The 23,204-nt window shown below is 42.6% G+C and overlaps 1 protein-coding gene across 1 annotated transcript in view; it reads left to right on the plus strand.

Moving 5' to 3' along the window:
• The first annotated feature begins 1,296 nt into the window (after positions 1-1,296).
• Positions 1,297-23,204, plus strand: part of PTGR1 (prostaglandin reductase 1) — a 28,252-nt gene continuing 6,344 nt past the window's right edge. The window contains exons 1-8 of the mRNA XM_058672664.1: positions 1,297-1,440; positions 2,955-3,080; positions 6,288-6,333; positions 7,389-7,445; positions 12,317-12,484; positions 14,193-14,310; positions 17,027-17,182; positions 22,080-22,188. Of these exons, the coding sequence (XP_058528647.1) occupies positions 2,975-3,080; positions 6,288-6,333; positions 7,389-7,445; positions 12,317-12,484; positions 14,193-14,310; positions 17,027-17,182; positions 22,080-22,188 (760 nt within the window). The 5' untranslated portion in view covers positions 1,297-1,440; positions 2,955-2,974. The remainder of the gene's footprint in view (positions 1,441-2,954; positions 3,081-6,287; positions 6,334-7,388; positions 7,446-12,316; positions 12,485-14,192; positions 14,311-17,026; positions 17,183-22,079; positions 22,189-23,204) is intronic.

Below are 23,204 nucleotides of genomic sequence, written 5' to 3' on the forward strand. Positions count from 1 at the left end.
GCTGGCATCCCATTGGGCGCCGGTTCATGTTCCAGCTGCTCCACTTCCAACTTAGCTCCCTGCATATGACCTGGGAAAGCAGCCGAGAAGAGCTTAAGTCTTAGGGTTCCTACACACTCATGTGGGAGACCTGGAAAGAAGCTCCTGACTCCTGGCTTTGGATGGGCTCAGCTCTAACTGTGGGGGCCATTTTGGGAATGACAGCAGATGGAAGACCTCTCTCTCTCTCTCTCTCTCTCTCTCTCTCTCTCTCTCTCTTTTTCTGTGTCTGTAATATGTGCCTTGCAAATTTAAAAAAAAAAATCTAAAAAATGTGGATGTGGGAGAGGGTGGAACAGAGAGAGAAGGCAAGATCTTTTCACTTGTACATTCACTCCGTAAATGCCTGCAGCGCCAGGGCTGGCGGGCTGATGTTCCAAGCCAGAGCTAAAGTCACGTGTCCCAAGGAGTGGACAAGGATTGAAGTACTTGAGCTGTGGCTTGTTGCCAGCCAGGTGGCCCATGTAGGAAACTGGAGTCAGCCAAGGAGTGAGGACCGCTGCCCATGCCCTCTGATACGGGAAGTGGGCATCCAGAGTGGTGCTGCACCTGTGGGACAAACCCGTGGGACAAACCTGCGGGACAGCCCCAACACGCTTTAACTTTCTGGAGCAGCGTTTGGATTTCATGTCTTGTTCTCTTGATCTGTACACTGAAGCCTTGTCTTTGCAGGATCCATGCAGTTGTCTTATGCTCATCAAACCCAGTGCCCCCAGTTGCTGCGTCTTACTGTGTATTTACCAAAGTGCTTGTCTGTCACATCTTACACATCTTGTAATAGACAGGACTGTGCCGCTGCCTCTTCCACGTTAGTCTCACCTCAACAGCAGTTCCCCCAGAAAACGGGGCCTCTAAAGAGGAAATTGAGGGTAAGCAAGGGCATGTGAGTGAGCCCCAATCCATGTGATTATGTTTATATCCATCCCTGCATCCACATGGGAAAACAAGAACAAGCTGCTGGCTCCAGACCAGCCAAGCCCCACCCTGCTGCTTTCGGGGGGCCTGAACCAGCAACAGAAAGATCTCTCTCTTCTCCATCTCATTGTCTCTCCCTCTCTCTTTCACTGTAACTCCGGGCCTGCCTGAGCCCTGGTGACTCGGGTTGGTTCTCTTGAAGGGACAGGCACTGCCTGCAGGTGAGGGCACAGTCCCAGCTGGGCAGGACTTCGATAGGGGCTTTGGCCCATGAAAGTTTTCCACCTACACCCTGTTGGAGGCACGAGCACAGGGGTCACAAGCACCCCTCCTTGCCAGATGGTCCGGCTGGGGCTCCCCTGGGGGCTGGGCTAGCATATTCTGGTGGACAGTTCGGCAAACCCCGCCTCCTCCATCTCAGGCCATAAATTCCGGTGCTGGGGCTCCACCGGCCGCCCTTTCTCAGCAGTGCACCTGCGGAGTCGCGTGAGTACACCTTCTGCTCGGCTGTCTCTCCCCGCCCCTCCCTGCACCGGCTCCCGCACTCTTACTCTTCCCGTGGGGTTTCGAATCTCCCCGGGTAGCCAGCGTTTGCGTCCCGCCCTGCCTCTCCTCGTGCAGCCAGATTTCAGCATGAGCACCCGAGGACACTCGGGATCCGGCTCTTGGAGGCCTCTGGGACTCTGCGGGTCCTTGGGGACGGCGCGATATCGGGCGGAAAAGAAAGGCGAGGCCCGGCGCGGCTGCTGCACCCTAGGGCCGCCTGCACCCTGCAGGGGCAGGTGGAAGAACGTGCAGGTTGCAGATCCCTTGCACAGGAGGTAGAAGACAGGCCCAGGAGGGGAATCTGCCAGGGGCGCTGGGATCACAAAATGGACGCGGCGAGGGCGGGAGCTGAGGCACCAGCGATCCCCACCCGAGTCCGAGAGCAGTGCAAGAGGACGCTAGGGCGGGAGCGTGGGAGTTGGGAGCGGGTCGGAAAAGCGGTTTCCATTGGAGAAGGGGATCCAGAACAGGTGAAGTGTTACAGAGCTTTCTTCCTAGGAGTGGAGACTGTGGTTACCAACGGGGCCAGGGAAGGAATGAGGAGCTGGCGGGAGGGCGGGCGTCTGGTTCAGGAAGGCAGGTACAGCAGGCCTGGCAACGCAGAGTACTGAGGGGTGGGTGCGGGCAGCCAGCAGGTCTTGACTATTTCGTTGTCTCGTAGGGGTTATTTCAACAGCCTCGTATGTAAGTGATAAGGATGTAGGCGCTGGCCATGTTAAATCACTTGATTTAATCATGTGTGTGAGTGTGTGTGTATGTATTTCAAATCTCACAATGCACCCCTTAAATAGAAGCAGTTATGACTTTCGATTAAAATTTGGAAAGGCTCGCCTCGGGGAAGGTCCTTTCTTCCTGCAGTGGGGCTGTCGGGCGGATTTCCTCCGTGGAAGGGGCGGCTCCCAGGTGAGGAGGAGGAGTTCCAGCCAAGTGGAATCCTGCAAATTCTCAATTACCGGCCAGTTCGCGCCTGAAAAGCGGCAGCGGCGCCCCCCAGTGGTCTTCATGTGTTCCGGCGAGTTCTTTAGAGCGCGGGGCCTCCTAGGTCCAAAACCGGTGTGTGAGCTTCTGGTGGGTTCTTGGCATTGGATGCTTTTGTTTTAGGATATGTCTCGTGAGAGATGAGACACTGGTGGTGTTTGCACCCCCGATAGGAGGTCAGTTGAGAGATATTTTAGTCTAGAGGCTGGGACTTCTGTGTCCATTTCCATTTTTTTTCCTTGAATATTTCCTTGAGCTTCAGTGTTCTGATCTGTAGAGTTCAATGACAAGAGCAGCTACTTTACTGGGAGATTAGGACACAATGACACATTACATCTGCAGAGCTTAGCACAGCGATAGACACACGGTAAATGCTAAAGGAATGTGCTTGGGGTGAGTGAGAAGCACTAGCCTCAGGGTGATGCCCTGTGAGTGTTAAGAGTCATGTCATCTCATGCAGTTGATTCTGTGTTTAGGGCATCCTAGGAGCCTCAAGATGGTTCGTGCTAAGAGATGGACCCTGAAGACACACTTCCATGGTTTCCCGAAGAATAGTGACTTTGAGTTGAAGACAGTTGACCTCCCACCCCTAAACAATGGAGGTAAGTCCAGGTCCTGGGATGTCAGTGCCAGAAGACATTGTCTCAGGCAGCCTGTGCTGCATCACACACTGCCCCCAGCTGGTTGGGAGGTCAGCAGCGATCATGTCTTGATTCCTACCTTTGTGGGTTTGGGGGGTATCGTTGAATGGCTTTTCTCTAGGTCTGGGTTGAGTTAACTGGTTAGTTTAGGATTGCTGGGATGCATAGATTAGCTCCCCTGATGTGGACTTTCTATCTGGCTAGCTGGAGCTCTATTCTTGGGGTGGTCTCATGGCTCTGGACCCTCAGGAGTTGGCAAAGTCCAATATGTAAGCACTTTGCAACCTCAACATGTGTCATTCTTAGTAGTATCCCATTGGTCAAATCAAGTCCTGTGTCCAAATCTATATTCATGTGGTGAGAACTAGAACTCCTGCTGGTCTCAGATCCCCCTCTTGGAATCCCGCATCCTACTTCTTAGGGGTAAAGGACGAAGAGGTCTTCCGCCTTCTTCCTGCTGACATGGGGTGTAGTTTGGGTAAAGGAGCCCCTGGAGGTATCGGGATCCACAGAGTGATGGTTTGGGTAATTCAGGTTGCTGTGACAGAAGTTGGTTGTCATACAAATTTGCGTGATTGGGCCATCTTAGTTCTGAATACCCTAATCGAGAAACAAAGAACATAAGACAACTGAGAGTACAGGGTCCAAATGAAGCAGACTTTTTGAATACCATTTCCATACTAAGCGCTTATTCTTCAAGACACTAAGAGTGTCTGCTCTGGCCAGCAGATGTTTTCAGGTGTGATATTTTGGATTGTAGCCATGTGGTATGCACTTCCTGCCCATGGAGCCAATATTTTGGTTGCGAAACTTGCTTGGCAGGTGCCTTTCTGAAAAGCAGTTTCAAATCCTCCAGTGGTTTGCAGGTCGGTTGTGGAGAATCTGACTGAATTAGAGCCTCTGAAGGCCTAAACAGCCTCCCTTCCTAACATGACCCCCTAATAATACAATCCCTCTGCAGATTCACCCATCGCTAGGCCATGGCCAGGGGCCTCCTTGGTCCCACAGAGGCATGGGGTGCCAAGGATCACTTCCACGGGAGCAGTCCCATTTGAGGGGAGGAATATTGACCCTGTGAAGTCTTCTCTCATTTGAGTTGGTCCACGTGGCTCCAGTCTAAGAAGTCTTTTTTGAGCCCCACTTTGGACGCCAGGGAAAATGTATTGCCAGGAAAGCTTAGTGTGTTCTTTCCTCCGTTTACTATAAACAAAAAGCTGGGGATCAGTTGCAGAGTTTTATTTGCATAGTGACCAGGTGAACATGGAAAAAAAGAGGGAAGGGAAAGCACCTCCAGGAGAGAGCAAGGAGATGGGGAGCCTCTTGAAAGAGAGAGGTAGAGACACCAAAGTCTTGAGGAAAGGATGTGGGATTTTCAACATTCCCTGGCCCCTCCTTGTCTGGGCGGGGACCTGGAGGTAAGATGTTCCACACTGGTGGTCTTTAACCAGTTAGGAAATGGCTGGGCAATTCTTGTGCCACTGACTTGAAGGTGTGGACAAGATTTCAGCAGGCCTGATGGTCACTCTGAGTGACGCCTTGATGTCGTGTTGGAAGATCCCTCTGCTTTCATTGACAACAGAGACTCACGCATGTGTGTCTGCTTCTCAGGGCTTTGATAAGGATGTGCTCTCTGTCCCAGTGAGCCTGATGCTGATAGTGACTTTAGCAGTGACCAGCAGGCATAGCAGAGCTCAGACAGTAAGCGGTGTGTGATGGGTATTTACATGTAGGCACATTTTAAGCAAAATGAGGTCAACCAAGAAGCATGACAGTTATGAGTCTCATCTAAACTCTTTGGCTGCGTCTCGAGCTCAGAATCCCAGACTGTGCGCATGAGGGTCAAGCCAACAAAGTACAAATAGTTATTTTATTTACTTGAAAGGCAGCAGAGAGAGAGAGAGAGAGAGAGAGAAAGGATATCTTCTTTCATCTGCTGGTTCACTCTCCAAATGGCTTCAGTTGTTGGAACTGGACCAACCTGAAGCCTAGAACTCTATCTAGGAGCTGGAACTCAATCTAGGAGCCCAATTCAGTGGACTGTGTTCCTCTGCTTTTCCACTGCATCCCCAGGTGTGTTATGGAACTGGAGCAGCTGGGACTCCAACTGGTACTGTAATATTGGATGCAGGTGTGACAGTCAGTGGCTTAACGTATCATACAACAATGCTGTCCCATCCACAATTCCTTAACATTATTGAGACTGGTAATAAAATACGCTGAGAGCTGTGTGCTATAATGGTTACACATGGGCTTAAACAACTACTTTTTTTAAAAAAGAGATTTATTTATTTTATTACAAAGTCAGATATACAGAGAGGAGGAGAGACAGATAGGAAGATCTTCCGTCCGATGATTCACTCCCCAAGTGAGCCGCAAAGGCCGGTGCGCGCCGATGCCGGGAACCTGGAACCTTTTCCAGGTCTCCCACACGGGTTCAGGGTCCCAAATCTTTGGGCCGTCCTCGACTATTTTCCCAGGCCACAAGCAGGGAGCTGGATGGAAAGTGGAGCTGCCGGGATTAGAACTGGTGCCCATATGGGATCCCGGGGCTTTCAAGGCGAGAACTTTAGCTGCTAGGCCACGCCGCCGGACCCTTAAACAACTACTTAACCTAGACTTCAACATGGTGATAGTAGAAGATTGTTGAGAACATCACATAAAATAATACTAGGAGGTGCAGGTATTTGGTGTGGTGGTTAAGATGCCACTTGAGACTCTCATATCCAGGATCAGAAAGTCTGGATTCAATTCCACTCCTGCTAATGACACCCGGGGAGGCAGCTGATGTTGGCTCAAGTAGCTGGATCCCTGTCGCCCATGTGGGAAAGCCAAATGGAGTTCCAAGCCGTCGACTTCAGCAAAATTTGAGCATTCGAGCAGTGAGCCCGAAGGTTGAAACATTTTCTCTGTGTGTGTGTCTCTTGCTCTGTCTTTCAAATAAGTAAAATTTGAAATAATCCATGTAAAGCACAGAGTGATGCTGAATAAAAAACATTATTTGTTATTATTATTAACTGCACTTGTCCAACATGCAAAAATCCTCAGTCTGTTCTGGGGAAAGCAAATACTAGAGGGCAACTTGCAGCCTTAGATGATCTGTGCTTATTAGAAATACTGCAAAGCCAAGTCTTGAGGTTCTAATTGCACATGGGTTGCTTTGTTCTGCAGAGGTCCTGCTTGAAGCTTTGTTCCTCTCCGTGGATCCTTACATGAGGTATTGTTTTCCTTCTAAAAAATTCTTACATTGGACCCTTTCTGGAAGACATTCACCTTTAAAATATCCAAGCGCTTGCCAACATTCATTTCCGCCTGATGCTCATGGTGTTCTCTCAAGATGCACTTCATGAATGTTGATACTTGGTAGACAAAAGTCTCCTCTTAGCCTTTTATTTTACAATCATCTCTGTTGCTTACTGGAATTACTTCCAGAAAACAAACAAACAAACAAAGCCCCAACCAACCAACTAACCAACCAAACAGAAAAAGAAGCCAAATACCAATTGTTCTTTCATTCCTGGCAAATAATCTGGGTAAAGGAATTTACTGAGACTGACACCAGCTCTCCTTGGCTTCCACTGGCCTGCTGTATCTTCATTTCGGTGGTCTGTGGTGGACTCAAAACCTGTGTTCTCAGTACACAATTAGGGGTTGGAAATGGAGAGGAATAAAAAGCTTTCACAGGCTGCTGGGGTCTTAGTGTATTTCTCAGTCAATGGATCGGTAAGAATTTTTTTTTGTTGTTTTCATAGCTGATTGATAAGGATTTGAATCACAGCTGTAAAGTATTAACTGGCATTCCCTTTTATGGGGCCATGGTTTTGAGAAATAAGTAGGCAGTGCTGTGTGGGTTCCACTTTATAACTTCATTGAGAAACTTACCTTCAGTTATCCACAGTAGGAGGATCTTCTGTTCAAGCACAGAGAAATACCACGGGGATTTTTCTGTTGGGTTACAGAGCTGAACTGCCTGTATCAGTTATCTTCCTCCAGTGCACCTCTGCTGCCCTAGTGTGTCTGAGTTCCAATCCTGCCCTGGGGTTTTTCCTTTGGTTTGAAACGCCAGATGTTCCTCCAACTAACCTCCAGTGTTAAGAATGGACTGTTTTATCCACCATGGTGGGAGGGTTTGGGGAGGGGTGGGGAGAATCCAAGTACCTATGAAACTGTGTCACATAATACAATGTAATTAATGAATTAAAAATAATAAATAAATAAATAAATAAATAGTAAAAAAAAAAAAAAAAAAGAATGGACTGTTTTGTTTTTCAGATTGGCATCCAGAAGATTGAAAGAAGGTGACACAATGTTGGGAGAGCAAGTGGCCAGGTGATTATTTCCCTTTGTCCCAGTGCTTGGACAATGTGTCTCCTCTTCTCCCCTGGCTCTTTGTCCTTTCTCCCACAATTCTTCATATTGTATGCCTCACTCACTGATGTTCGAAGCTTCTTGGGAAATCCTGTCGCCTTCCTGAGTAATTGGGAGTCTGTGAAGGATATGAAAACATCATCATTTCAACCTCGCTTTGTCATCCTTACTTTTGATTATAAAAAAACGATACTGTTTTCATCATGTTCATGATTATTGTATAACTTCACCTAAAATAAAAATTTTGTGTTGTAAACTGTAAGCTTTCCCATTGTTTGACCTTTAAATATGACCATTTTTTTCCTCAGAAATTGTTTAGTGCACATACTTCTTTTTGGTGCATTACATTGTATGCCCTTATGTAAATGCATTTTATTTACTTAATGTGCTATGGATGCTTTTTATTGACAGTATGTAAATAGAGCACAGATAACCGGCGTGAGATGGTTGGATCATGTGGTAGATGGGTTTCCAGATATCTGAGAGATCTCCATAGCGTCTTCCATAATGGTTACACTAGTTTATATTCTCTAAAACAGTGGCTTGGGGGAAGTCTCCTACATTCTCACTAGCATTTATTGTTTTCTTATTTCTGTATAACAGCCATTTTAACTGTGGTGAGGTGAACCCCCACTGTACTTTTTATTTGAATTTTTAAATTTTTCATTTTATTTTTGATGTTGCTTACATAGTTGACAAGAATGAAGGCCCATGCAGACCATGGAATAGTCTAGGGAGGGTGGAAGGTGCGTGGGACAAATGCTTCTGATTTTCCTTTTATTTCCTTTTGTTCTATCTAGGGAAGGAGGTGAGGAAGGGTTTTATCTGCATTTTTCGGATGGTTAGTGGAGCTGAGCATTTTTTCCTGTGTTCGTTGGCCATTTTAACTCACTCATCCTTTGAAAAATGACTCTTTGAATCCTTTGCTCATTAACTAACTGGACTGTTTGGCTTGTTGTTGCTGAGTTTGTTGCTCTTTATAGATCCTGAGTATTAATCTTTTAGTGGATAGTTTGCGAATCTTTTCTCTCAATCTATTGGGTATTTCTTTACTTCACTGATGGTTTCCTTGGCAGTGAAAATGTTTCTTAGCTTGATGTAATCCGATTTGTTTATTTTTGCTTTCTTTGCATGTACTTTCAGAGTTTTTTCCAAGAAGCCATTGTTGTCTATGTCTATGCCTTACAGAATGTCCCCATTTTCCTTTTGTAATTTGATGTATCAGTCATAGATTTGGGTTCTTAATCCACTTATAGTGTTGATTGTCGTGTAACATGTGTGTCAGAATTCTTGTTTCGTACTTCTGCAGACATAGATCCAAATTTCCCAGCACCATTTGTTGAATCCTTCCTTGGATTGATTTCAGTGCACTGGTCAAAAATTAATTGCAGATGTGTGGATTCATTTCTTGGATTTCTTTTCGCTTCCCTTGGCCATCATGAATGTTTTGTGCCAATATCAGGCTGATATGATTACAATATGAAGTCTGGTCTTGAAGTCTGGCATTGTGATACCTAGAGCATTAAGATAAAGAGTTTTAATGTTGCTTTAGCTATTTGGGTCTCTTGTGCTTTCATATGAATTTTAGCATCATTTTGTCTAATCTGAGAGTGATGTCATAGGTATTTTGAATGAGAGCACCTTGAGTCTATAAATTGCTTTCAGTAGTATGAATATTTTGATGATATTAATTATAGCATTCCACAGCATGGAAGAATTTTTCATTGGTGTCTTTCTACTTCTTTATTTAATGTTTTAATGTTTTGTAATTTTGATCATAGAAATCCTTCACAGCCATGGTTAAATTTATCCCAAGGTCTTTACTTTTTTTTTTTTTCTTTTATTTGCAGTTACCATGAATGGGACTGGGCTTTTAAGTCCTTTCTCAGTTGTGGAATTGCTTGTGTATACAAAAGCTACTAATTTTGGTGTGTTGATTTTATTTTTAAAAATTTTTTATGTGTTGATTTTAAAACTTACAACAGTACCAAACAATCTTATGAATTCTAGTAATCTATTAATTAATGTCTTAATAGAGTCTTTTGGTTCACCATTATTTAGGATTATGTGTTCAGCAAACAGAAATGCCATGACTTCCTTTTTTTTTTGTTTTTCAATTTGTGTCCCTTTCATTTCTTTTCCTTGCCAAAAGACTCTGGTTAAGCATTACAAGATCTTAATCAATGGTTGAGTGAGAGTGGACATCCTTGTCTGATTCCAGATCTTAGTGGAAATGTACCCAACTTTTCCCCATTTAATATGATACTAGCTAGCTATGTTTTTCTTTCCTTGATACATTGTCTTGGTTGTTTTGGGGAATTATCTTCTCAGTTTACTTAAGGTACAGCATGAAAGGATGTAGTATTTTATCAGATGTGTTTTCTCTGCATCTGTAGAGAAAATCATGATTTTTACTCTTCAGCTTGTTAATGTGATGTATCACGTTTATCCATTTGTGTATATAAATATGATATCCATGACCAGGGATAAATCCCCTTTGGTCAAGATGAATGATCTACCTGATGTGTTTTTGCATTTGATTCGCTAGTATTTTGCTGGGGTTTTTTGCATCTGTTTTTGTTAGGGATATTGTTCAATAGTTCTTGCTGCATTTTTTTCTGGTTTTGGAGTTAAAGTGATACTAGCTTCATAGAAGGAGTTTAGGAAGAGCCCCTCCACTTTAATAATTGAGAATAATTCAAATATTAGAATTAGTTCTTGAAAAATTCGGTAGAATTCAGCAATGGAGCCGTCTGGTCCTGGAATATTCTTTGTTTGTAGTGTCCCTTAAGTTTTTTTTTTCCATAGGCCTTGGAATTTCCCTTATCCCCTCCCCAGTTCCCTCACTGAGTTCTCCTATATCATCGCTATAGTATAGTTCTTCATTCCCTTAAGTTTTGATATGTTTCACTTTCATTTTCATCTAATTCCAGGATTTTAAAAAAATTTCCTTATTGTTTTTTATTGCCAACTTTTCATTCAAGCTTGTTTTCTGTAGTCTCTATATGTTTGCATATTTTCTAGAATTTCTGAGTTCTTGATTCCCAGCTTCATTCCCTGGTGGTCAGATAAGATACGGCATAATTTAATATATAGATATATACATGGGTTGGGTATTTCTTTCTTTTAGGACCTGCACTATGTCTCTGCATTCTCTCCTAGCCTGTAGGGCTTCTGATGAAAATTCAGCTGTTTGTCAGTGGGGAGCCTCTGAAGGTAACCTGGAATTTACTTGGACATGTTTTAGATAATGTTATGTCTTTTTTGTTGTTGAGAATGTGACTAGTGAGTCGTGGTCCAGATGTTTTCTGAGCTGTCTATTAGGAGGTGCGTGTGCTCTCTGTAGTTGGGTGTCCCTTTCTCCTCATTAGGGAAATTTCTTTACTATTTCACTGCACAAGCCATCTAACCCATTCTCTATGTCTGTACCTTCAGAAATTCCTAGGCTACATATGTTTAATTGCTTGATGGTGTTTCATATGCCTTGAACCCTATTGTAATTTTTTCTAATCTTTTCTTTTTGATTTTTTTGTTGGACTGAGATGTTTCCAAGATTTTGTCTTCTATCTTGAATATTCTTTTACTTCCCAAGCATGTTGTTAAGGCTTTCTCTATCTGACAAATTCAATCTTCATTTCTAATGTTTCTGTTGGATTTCTCTTCAAAATCTCAATCTCTGCCAAAGTTTTCATTCATATCATGTGTGGTTTTCTTCATTTTGTTCATGTGTTTTTGTGAGTAATCCTGTCATTTTTTCCCCATTCATTTTCAGGCATTTCATCAACCTCTTCATCTTCACTTTCTAAAATTGAAAAGGTGTGATCCTTTGGGGAGTCATAATGTGCTCCTTGTTTTTGTTTCTTTCATTCATATGTTTATTTTTAGGCTGGAAGCTCTTGTTTTTCTCCTCTGATAGCTTTTATCTTTAAAGTATGTCTCTGTGGCTTGGTGGTGTGACTGTTGCTTCTGTGGATATATGGAGGTGCGTGCATATTCTGGTTGGTGCTCAAGTAGGGTGAGATCCCAGGGTGACACCCAAATTGGCGTGGGCGAGACAATGACCATGACTCTTAGTGGAGCCATAGCCTCACATCCTCTCTCAAGCTTGTCAGTGCCTGAGATCAGTTTGTGGTAGCTACAAGCTCCACTCATGGCAGCACATGAATCACAAAAGACCTGTGCTTTTTCACACTACACTGTGCTACCTTGCAGCCACAGAATTCCCTCAGCCTTTGTACATCACTCCCACAGTCACAGAGTGCTGAAGCTACACACAGCCCTGTGAGTTCTCCTGACTATGAGCAATGGCATTCCTAGCCTTAGATGCCTCTGAATTCTCCTCTTTCGCATCTTGTCATGCTTCCCTCAGGGCCTGTAGAGGAGTCGTGTTATGTGCACACCTTGTAGTCCAGGAGGCATGTTCCCCGCCCTGCCAGGCCATGAGCCCTGACCCAAAGTCACTAGCAAGCATGGGCTTATAATTTCAGGAAAACTATCTAGTTGCATGTGCCTGCAGCGAGCTGGGGTGCTCACTACCTCCTCCTGCAACTACAAGATCTTCACTTACCTCATGTAAGCAGTTGTTACAGGCAGGATCAGGCCCCTTTCAAAATGACGGCTTTTCTGTAATCCGGACAGTGACATGGGCTGGCTCAGCTGAAAAGGCACTTCTTTGGTGGTCTCTATGGCGCTGGTTAAGGATTTAATGGAGAGATATGGTAGGATATTTATCGTGGGATATCAATCTCAACACCCATTTGCAAATATTCATCACACTGCAAGCTCTCTAAAAGGAAGTGTTGTCACTTGTCTTCCTGTGCTTTGTCTTTCAGAGTTGTGGAAAGCAAAAACCCAGCATTTCCAGTAGGAACTGTTGTCCTGGCTCATTCTGGTTGGGCAACCCATTCCATCTCTGATGGACAAGCTTTGCAAAAGGTGCTTGCAGAGTGGCCAGATTCCTTATCACTGTCTTTGGCCCTGGGGACAGTTGGCATGCCAGGGTGAGTAATGGGGGCATATTTTATTCTTTTGAATGCTAGATACTCTTGGCTTTTCTAATTGATTTATCCAAAACTTGGTCAGTAGGACAAGATGTGGTATTATAGGTTTGGAGGCTGATTACACAAGATAGTAGGACAAAAAAGGGAAGCTCAACCTAGGTGTTCCTCAGTGTAAGAATGGGCGAAGGAGCAGTGGTATGTCTAATATTAACCTTTCAGAAAAAAGAAATCTTGTTATTTGTGGCAATGCAGATGGATCTGGAATACAAAATAAGCCAAGCATAGAAAGAAAAACAGCACATCTTCTCACTGATATGTATAGATCTTCAAAATCAAATTCAGGACTGATCATGTGCTATTTAAGATGTCTGTGTCCAACACCAGGTTCCCTGTGATTCAGTACCAGCTTTGGCTCCTGAAGCCAGCTTCCTGTTAATTCACAAAGTAGAGGCAGTGGTAATTGCTCAAGTAGCTGGGTTCCTGTCCCTCATGTGGATGACCTGGATTGAGTTCCCAAGTTCCCAGCTTCAGCCTTTCTCTGCTGACATTTAGGTAGTAAATCAACAGGTGAAAGTGCTCTTCTTTTTTCTCTACCCTATTACTTTGAAAAATGAAGAAAAACCAAGTTAATTAATTTTAGAGACAAACAGAAAGATCTTTCATCCATTGGTTTCTTCCCCAAAATCCTGAGAACTGGAAACTCAGTCTGGGTCTCTCCCATGTGGGTGGAAGAAGCCCAACTACATGAGCCACCCCCTGCTGCCTCCTAGATAATAAATTAGCAGGAAGCTGAAATTGGAGACTCAGCTCTAACCCCAACCCAGCACTAGAGAATGGGTGACAACATGCCACATAGTGACTTTTTGATAGTGACTTTTGTTTGTGTCATGCTGGCGTCCTGCATAAAGAATAACTTTTTCCATTGAATCTTCAGCTGTGGCCCCTTCCAAACTGGTAGTGCACTGAGCTGGGGGTGGGGGTGTCTTTTCCCAGCAGTACTGTTGGGTGTTGAGTGCTTGTACCTGGTAGTGCTTTCCCTGCAATCTTACTGGGGATATATGAGGAAATTTCAAAAATTCTTCTTTTTTGCCTTGGGGCCACAAAAGCTTCAGATGATCCCAGTGGTCCTTATCCCAGACATTCCATAGCCCTGTGTCTGCTCTGTACCTTTGGCACTTTGAAGACAAGGAGCCTTTCTCCATGATGCTCATCCCCAAATACTCATATGGGAACGAACCCCAATCTCTCTATTCTTGGATCTTCAAAGTTGAAGGTGGATCTATTTCGTTCACTCCTGAGATTTTGCCTGAGCATATTTAAGACACAGCTACTGGGCTTGGCGGTGTGGCCTAGTGGCTATGGTCCTTGCCTTGATCCCATATGGCCGCTGGTTCCTATCCCGGCAGCTCCACTTCCTCTCTGTCTCTCCTCCTCTCAGTATATCTGACTTTGTAATAAAAATAAAATAAATCTTTAAAAAAAAAAAAGACACAGCTACTTTCCAAACACCTGTCTCAATTCTCCCCAGCTTCCCGGTTCACATCGCTTTCATTTTTGTGTGGAAATAGATCAATAACTGATAATATTAACTTTATATATTCTTTTATCTTTTACCAACCTGTGGAACTGGGCTTTCAAAGTAAATATAAATGAGTTACAGGAGAAAAGAAATAAACATATTAACATATTATGAATCTTATTCCTTTAGCCTTACTGCCTACTTTGGTCTCCTAAACATTTGTGATGTGAAAAGTGGAGAAACGGTGTTGGTGAACGCAGCGGCCGGAGCCGTGGGTGCTGTTGTGGGACAGATCGCTAAGCTCAAGGTAAGTGTCTTGCTACAGTAACAAGCATTTGCTCAGGTCTCACAGTGGGCCCTGGCAATGCAACAGTGAGCACAGCCAACCTTCTCAGCATGCAGGAGTTTATACCCCAGGGGATCTTGTCAGAAGTTGAGGGTTGATATGTGGGAGATGGGCAAACCGAAGTAGCAAAGAGGTGAACACTGTTCATAGCCTTGCAGGTACTGTCAGGAGGGGCCTCCATCTGGAAGAGTGAGTTTGCAAGCAATGACTGTTTTCAGTGTGTGCTGAGCAGCCTCTTGCCCCCTCACAATCTTTGGTCTCCTGACCGCCTGCAGTATTAAAGGGAGGGACTGGAAAACAGGCAAGCAAGAGTTTGCTCTCCACAGTGCCCCCTTTCAAAGGGGGTTGTGTTAGAGAATTGGGATAGCTGGCCCAGAGCCTGGGGTCATGGCTGTTGACTACCTGACACAGAAATATTGGTTCTAATTTGGACAGCTCTGTGCTCCAGAATCCATTCTCATGGTGGGTGTGAGGGACATCAGTTGGCTCAGCCACTGTCAGGATTTATCATGGAGGATTGTCTTAAGGTAATCTAGCTTGCCTGAGTCAGAATTCAGAATCTTGTTTCTAGGGAATGAGTGGGATTGAATACATCTTCGTACCAAATTGCAGCCAGTATCCGAGTCTCAGCCCTAAAGGGAGATTGGAGTAGAAATAGGAGGCAAATAGGGTTGCAGAAATTATTTACCTAAGTAAATGAAGAAGAAGAATATTGAATTTTACAAATGTCATTTTAGCATCTGTCACATTAATTTTACAGTTGATGAATTATATGTATTTGGTGACATGAAACCCTTTTCCTGCTCTTAGAATACACTGTATTCACATTTGGTGTGAATTTATGCCTTTGGAATTGGTTTGTTGACATTTTAAATAGAATGCAGAACTCAGTCTTCAAGGGTTAGCATGCTTTTCACTTTGGTGTAAAATCACTTAGGCCATTGATTGTTGAGAGCACAGTGTTGGACACTCAGAATAATGAAGGTGAAAACAATTTTTTTCATTTTTATTATATTTTTGACAATATTTACACAGTTAATTAGGGTAAAAAGGTTCAAGGGCTATAGGAAAGTGGGTAAGACTATTATTTCCATATTGTTTCCTTCATGTATCTGAGGTAAAGGTTGATATTGAGGGAGAAACCCCACCCAGTTTCCCACCCATCCCAGGTCCCGGATGTCGGGCATGCTCCGAGAGTTTTGCTCAAGTGGTTTTGATAGTAGGTGAAAACAATTTTGAGGAAACTTTTGTAATTTTAAATTTGAAGTGGAAATTCTAGTGCACTGACAGGAAAGAAGAGACGTCAGAGCTAGCTTTTAAGCTTCTTTGATAGGAAAATACAAAATCTTATAGATTGGCCATGGAGAGCAAAGGTAAGGAAAGCATTTCCTTGAGTCACGTGCTTCAGATTTGGATACCTGAATGGAATCATTTCTACAGGAGAGAATAGAAAAGGAGCAAGAGGCTGGGGTTTTGTAAACATCCCGTGTTTGCACAGGTTCAAGTCCTAGCTGTTTCATTTCCAGTCTATTCCCTAGCAATGTGTTTGGATACCAGAAGAAGATGGCCCAAGTGCATGGGCTCCTGCACCCACAAAGACTGGGCAAATCTCCTAGTTCCTGGTTGGGTATGGCCCAGCTCTGGCCATTGCAGCCATTTGAGGAGTGAACTAACAGATGAAAGATATTCTCTCTCTCTCTCTCTTGCTCTGCTCTCTCTCTCTCTGAGTCCCTCCCCCTCACTCTGTAATGCTTCTGTCAAATAAAATAAATCATAAAAAACATAATGAATAAGTGAAAGGGGAAAACAAATACATCAATTATGAGGTAGCTATTGGCTGTCTGAGTGGAGATGTGTTATAGGTTGTTGGAAATATTGATATGGCTGTCAGAACAGGGGCATGGGCTAGATTAATAGATGAAGGAATCATCTACATGCAGGAGGCAGTGAGGTCATAAAAGCAAATGAGATGATCCTTGAATAATCTGTAGGGTGAGCAGGGCAAAGGAGCATGGATGGTGCTCTTGCAAAGTCAGTTCTTCTTGAGCCTCAGAAGTATGAACCAAGCTGCACAGCTGATTCTGTTTCCATAGAGATGCATGTGTGAACACTGAGGTCTTAGTGTCAGAAAACACAGAGATTCACGTTCTGGTCTTCACAACAGAGTAGCAACAAACTTTCTGCAAAGCTGCTTGCTGGATGTCTGTGTGATCACTGGTCCTTCTTGAAAGTGCTTTGCAGAAGGCCTACCAGTACTTTTGTGAGAATCCAGTCCAGTTCTTTGGACCAAGGCAAAACATGAGGTACAATTGCAAGTGAGCTTTCTATGGTATGGTTGCCTAAAAGTTAAGCCAAAATAATAAGCTCAAGAACCTGTACATCAAGAAATAGAGCGAGCCTCATTGTAAGGAAAGGGGAGTCCCCAGATAAAGCAGCAAGTAAATCAAATTACTAAGCTGATGAGACAGCTAGTGAAATTAAACTGCAAACCAAATACAGAGGAACAATCTGGTCATCAGGAAATGGACTTGAGGAATACTATGAATCAAAGGGTCACCTCTATGCTCCATATGGGCAGCAGCTAAACGTGTGTTCCTAGGGTCCCTGGGTGCACTATGAAAAAAGTTAAGCTGATCCACACCTGTGACTGACTGACACTTTCCATTTTCTCACTTAGGGCTGCAGAGTTGTGGGATCAGCAGGGTCTGATGAAAAGGTTGAGTACCTTAAGAAGATCGGATTTGATTTTGCCTTTAACTACAAGACAGTGACGTCCTTGGAAGAAACTTTGAAGAAAGCTGCTCCTGATGGTTATGATTGCTATTTTGATAATGTAAGTACAAATTAGACTTGAAATCTGATTTATTGATAAGTTGCAATCAGCTATATTTCTAGTTTTCCATTTGGAATATTTTAGAAACAACTCTATCATCTATTGTAAGAAGCAGCTTTATTGAGATACAAACACATCATAAAATTCATTCATTTAAGGTGTTGAATTTGGTTGCCAGAGTTCCAAGATGGCTTAGTAGTGGATAGCCACACTAAGTTAGACTGCTCTGGGACATGAAAAGATTGAAAGCAGGGCTGCAGTTCTGGTAGTCTATTGATAGAAGTTTTCTGAAAAGAAGTGATAGGAAAGTGTGAATGCTGTGGAGCAAAAAGACAGAACTTGGAAGCACGGCTTGCTGGAAGTCATGCAGGGGGAGCCAACCATCCAGGACCCGCCCAGCTCAGCATGACCTCAACCTAACAGACTCCATGCTGCAACCTGAATAATACTGAAGATCCAGAGAAGGAGGTGGGTGCCGAGTTCGGCAACCAGTCACTGGTAGAGTTTCGCAGTCCACATGGACTCCACATTCAGACTGGTGCCAGAGGGAAGGAAGCATTCCACTGGATCTCTGTGGAGAAGGAACATATTTTTCCACTTAGCATTCAGACCAGAGGGGATGAGCCGCCATGTTGATGATAACCTAGTCCTGCCGGGAATGATTGATGACGTGAGACAGAGATTGCGCAGCTGAATTACTGTGGCACAGGTACATGCTATCAGGTAGTTCTGTTGAAAGGATAACTCCATGCTTCTCTGTTCTGTTTGAACTGGAGCTGGTGGCCTGACAGGAGGTGGCATACCCATCTGGGATTGTGAAGCATACACATAACCCCACCCTTTACAAGCCCTGAAGCAGGGCTTGACAGTGCTAGCTGTTAAGGCAGATTACTCAGAGATAGGTGGGGATGGGGAGGCCTCTGCTGTCCATGGTTGGGGCTGAGGAGAGCTTAAGCACCTTGTGACTGTGGGAGTCTTGTGTGCAAAGTTTATAGGAATTCCATGAATACACACAGTATATGGTATGTTGCTGCGTCTCTAGACACACATAACTGCACAGATCTTTTCTGTGGTTCATGTATGGTTCATGCATGGGCATGAGTGGATGTTGCAGCCACCATGGGCTAAGCTTAGCCACTGATCAGTTTGAAAAAGAGGAGGCAAATTAGTGATTGTACAGTCATGGTCATTGCCTTCCCCATGCTGACTCTAAAAAGATCTACCACTCCCAACTTGGGTGTCACCTGAGCTCTCACTCCGCACTTGAGCACTGACCAGAGTGCTAAACCAGTGCCCACAACCAGCAAACACCTCTAGATATCCACAAAAGAAACAGTCACTGCACCAAGCCACAGAGGCCTAGTTCAAATATAAACATCATCGGAAGAGAAAACCAAATGCTTCCAGATAGACCTAAAAAAATGTGTAAAAAACAAGGAAGACATTGTGGCTTCTCAAATGGAACACAACAACCCTGATTACTAGAAAGTGAAGATGAAGTGATTGATGAAATGCCTAAAAATAATTGAAAGAAAAAATATTTGGGCCAGGACTGTTGCATATAGGTCAGGGCTGCTACCTGTAGCACCTTCATCCCATACAGGAGCTGATACCAAGTGTTCTGTTTCCAATCACCCTCCCTAATAATGCACCTGGGAAAGCAGCAGAGTGCTTGGGCTCCTACAAGTACGTGGGAGACCAAAAGAAGCACCCGGCTCCTGATTTCAGCCCTGTCTAGCCGTGCTGGTGCAGCCGTTGGAGAAGAGAACTAGTGGATGGATGACTTCTGTTTTTCTTTTTGCAACTCCGGCTTTAAGATAAAATCAAAATTTTACCAAAAAATAATCATAGGGTTACTCAGAAGCATACAAAAGCAAGATATTGAAATAAGTTCAAAAAAGATATGGATAAAAAATTTGCAAAAATATTGGAATGTTAAAAAAGATAGTCAAGCAAAATATTATAAATGAATATTTCAATATACCAAAGAAAAAAATTCAGTGGAAAGCCTCTCAACATCAGGTTTGGGGAAGCAGAAGAAAGAATATCTAAGATACAAGAAAAAAAAATCTTGGAAACATCTGAGTCTGACAAATAAGATTCAAAAATTAGAAAACCTCAAAACTATGGCCAAGATTTGTGGGATACCATCAAGCAACCAAAAATGCATATTTTAGGAATTCCTGAAAGTATGGAAAAACCGAATGGATTAAAAGGCATATTCAGTGAATTAATGCAAAAAATTTCCTAAAGTGAAAAAAGAAAGGGGCATCCAGATGTTGGAAGCTCATAGAATTCCTAATAGGCATGATCAGAAATAATCCCTGCAATGAAACATTACAGTCAAAATTTTCTCAATAAAACATGCAGAAAAGACTTTAAAATATGCACAAAGAAAGTCAGGTTACTTGCAAAGGATCTCCAATGAGGCAGCTGATTTCTCATCAGAAACTCTGCAGGCTAAGAGAGACTGGAAAGACATAATCCAAGTCCTAAGACAAAGAAATTGCCAACCCAGTTTGCTATACCCAGTGAAGTTCACATTAGTATGTGAAGATGTACCTTTACTATTGGACTTTGTAACATTCCATTCTTATTGTGATTATCATTCCCTAATTTGGGATGTGATGCATCCATAAGCATCGTTACATCCTGAGCAGAATATAAAATCAACACATATAAAGAAAATCCAGCAGCTTTTGTACATGCAAGCAATTCTACAGCTCAGAAAGAGCTTGTAGAAACAGACCCACGCACAATGACTGCACAAATTCTAAATACCTTTGAATGATTTTAACCATGAATGAAAGGGATCTCTACAATGAAAATTAGAGAAAATTAAACAAATAAATAGAAGACACTGAAACATGAAATAAGTTTGGTATAATTAATGTCACCCAAATGCCCATTTCACCTAAAGCAAGTTATTTATTAGATGTAATTCCAGTCAAAATACCTATGAGATTTTTCTCATATACAAATAAAAAGATTCTAAATCCTATTATATGATCAATGGAGAATAGAAATCTCATCAGTGAACCCACACATCTAGAGCCAACTAATTTTTGACAAGCAAATCAAAATTAATATATAGACAAAGGATAATCTCTTCAATAAATTTTCATGGAAATTGAATCTACATTTGAAGAAGTGTGAAACAAGTATGAAAGAAGATTCCTATAGTATATGTTATACAAAAACCAACTATGACCTGATACCATCAAATTATTAGACAAAAACATTTGGAGGAAACTCTGGAAGATATAGTTGAAGGCGAAAACTTCTTGATAAAAAGTACCAGCAATGAAAATATAAATGAACAATTGGGATTACATCAAGCTAAAAAATTTCTGTACTTCAAAGGCAACTTCCAAAAAAGTGAAGAGACAGTCAATAGAAAAGCTTTTCAAATTATTCAATTGGTGGAGGATTAATATCCAGGGTTTGTAAGGAGCTTAAGAAACTCAGCAACAACAAAAAATCAATCTGGTCAAAATGGGTAAAGGACATGGACAGATATTTTTAAAAGGGTGAAATTCAAATGGGCAGCAGACATTTGAATAAATAGGTTCCCTAGCCATCAGGAAAATTCAACAAAAGGCAACAGTGAAGTTTTCCCTCACCCTAGTTAGAACTGCTGTCCTACAAAAATTAAAAAGCAATAAATGGTGTTAAGATGTGGCAGGGGGAAAAGGTATGCTAATCCATTGTTGGTGGGAATGTAAATTAGTGCAACCAATGTAGAAGAGAATATGGAAATCAATCAGAAATTTGAAAAACCATCTACCCAGCCATCCCACCCCTAGGCATTTATCAAAAAAAAAAAAAAAATGGAGTGGGCATGAGAGACTGATATGCACGCCCATGTTCATAGCAACTCAATTTGCAGTAACTAAGATATAATATGGAATTAACCCAGATAACCATGAACTGATGATTGCATAAAGGTGGGATATATACACTATGAAATATCAGTCAAAAAAAGGATGAAATATTTCTTTTGCAGCTGAATGGATGTGGTTAGTGAAATAATCCATCCCCAAAGAAAAATGTTTTATTTTTCCCCTGGTCTGTGATAACTGATACACAAAGTACAGAAAGATGTAATGTATATAAGCAAGAATTACACTATGAGACTGGATTATCATTTACAGCTTTTGCCTATTCTGATAAGGAACAGTAGGTTTTTTGTAAAAATGTTTTACTTGGTATGTGTTGACAACTTTACTTACTGGAGCGTTAAGTCTGATTGCAAAGTGAAGTGAAGTTATAAGCTGTAAAATTAGAAAAATTGTAAAAATTGTAAAAAATAAAGAGGGTGGTGGGTGGGAGAATGGGCGGGGGAGGGGTAATGTTCCTTTCAGTATGCTGCTAAGTCCGTATTGAGAAATCTGTTTTCCTTATATAAGCAAACTGTAAACACAGACAAAAATCAAAACAGAAAATGACAAAGCAAAGTGTAGAATTCAATGGTTTTGTGTGTGTGTGTGTGTGTGAATAACAAAATCGTATGAGCACCACCACTGTTAGACTCTTGGTTTTACTGATGTTTGTTTTTTCACACTGTATTGGTTAATAGAGTTTTAGATTATGTCTTAAGACTGGAAAGTGTGATTTCTTCATATGTCTGAGTGTTTTTGCATACTTGAGTATGGCGCAATTGTTAGGACAATCAGAGATATAAATATATTAGAGTTATAAATTCCTTAAGATATATTCCTAAAGACAAATGGAAATATCCATTCCTACCAGTTTTTCTAACTAGTTTCTGTAATATTTTGATCAATAAATCAACTTTATTACTGCTAAAATCAGTATTTTGAAGTAATATTGTGACAAACTGAGTCTACTAAGCATCTTAGTGTTTACATCACTTTAGGTTTGTTTTTCTATTTAGGTAGGTGGAGAGTTTACAAATACTGTTATCAAACAGATGAAGAAATTTGGAAGAGTTGCAATGTGTGGGGCTATCTCCATGTATAACAGTACTGGCCAGCTTCCCCCAGGTAATGGATCCATGCACATGACCATAGATGCAGGAAGATTGGATAAGGAGAACATCCATAGAGATGGGATAAGCCAGTGACCATCAAGATATTAGAACAGTTTTCTGGGATTCTTGATGAAATAATTAAATCAGCTTACATTAGATATTGATAGAAATAGCAAAAATGTGGAAGAATAGTTTCTAAATTCTAGATATTTATAATTCTCTGCATTTACAAAAAGACATTCTGCATTTATTTTTTTTTAAAGACTTATTCATTTTATTACAGCCAGATATACACAGAGGAGGAGAGACAGAGAGGAAGATCTTCCGTCCAATGATTCACTCCCCAAGTGAGCCGCAACAGGCCGGTGCTGCACCGATCTGAAGCCGGGAACCTGGAACCTCTTCCGGGTCTCCCACGCAGGTGCAGGGTCCCAATGCATTGGGCTGTCCTCAACTGCTTTCCCAGGCCACAAGCAGGGAGCTGGATGGGAAGTGGAGCTGCCGGGATTAGAACCGGCGCCCATATGGGATCCCGGGGCTTTCAAGGCGAGGACTTCAGCTGCTAGACCACGCTGCCGGGCCCAACATTCTGCATTTATAAAAAGACATCCAGGATTTTGATTTATAAGTAGAACATCCTAGTTCAGTTGGCAAAATACCAGGTCCTTCAGGATGCTAGAGATACCTCTGCAAGTGCAGGGATGGATAGAGGTGCCTCGATGCAGGTGAAAAGCAGCATAGGCTGCCACATTCCTCGAATAGCCCATGGCAGTGCTTCCTGGACAGCCAGACCCTAGACCTCACCAGGCTCACAGCTTCCACCACCAGGGGAAGGAGCATGCATTTCCCTGCATTCCCTCACTGTCTGCGTTTCATGTCTTTTGGGTCCTTCCCGTACTTTTCATTCATTCATTGTTCACTCTCTAATACTGAAGCTTCCCCTCTCCCTCTCAACACTCACACAGATCCAAAAGCTCTACCAACCACAGAGTTAACATTCACTACACCCCGGTCTGACCTTATATAGCT

Source organism: Ochotona princeps, chromosome 14, assembly GCF_030435755.1.
Source record: "Ochotona princeps isolate mOchPri1 chromosome 14, mOchPri1.hap1, whole genome shotgun sequence".
NCBI lineage: Eukaryota > Metazoa > Chordata > Mammalia > Lagomorpha > Ochotonidae > Ochotona > Ochotona princeps.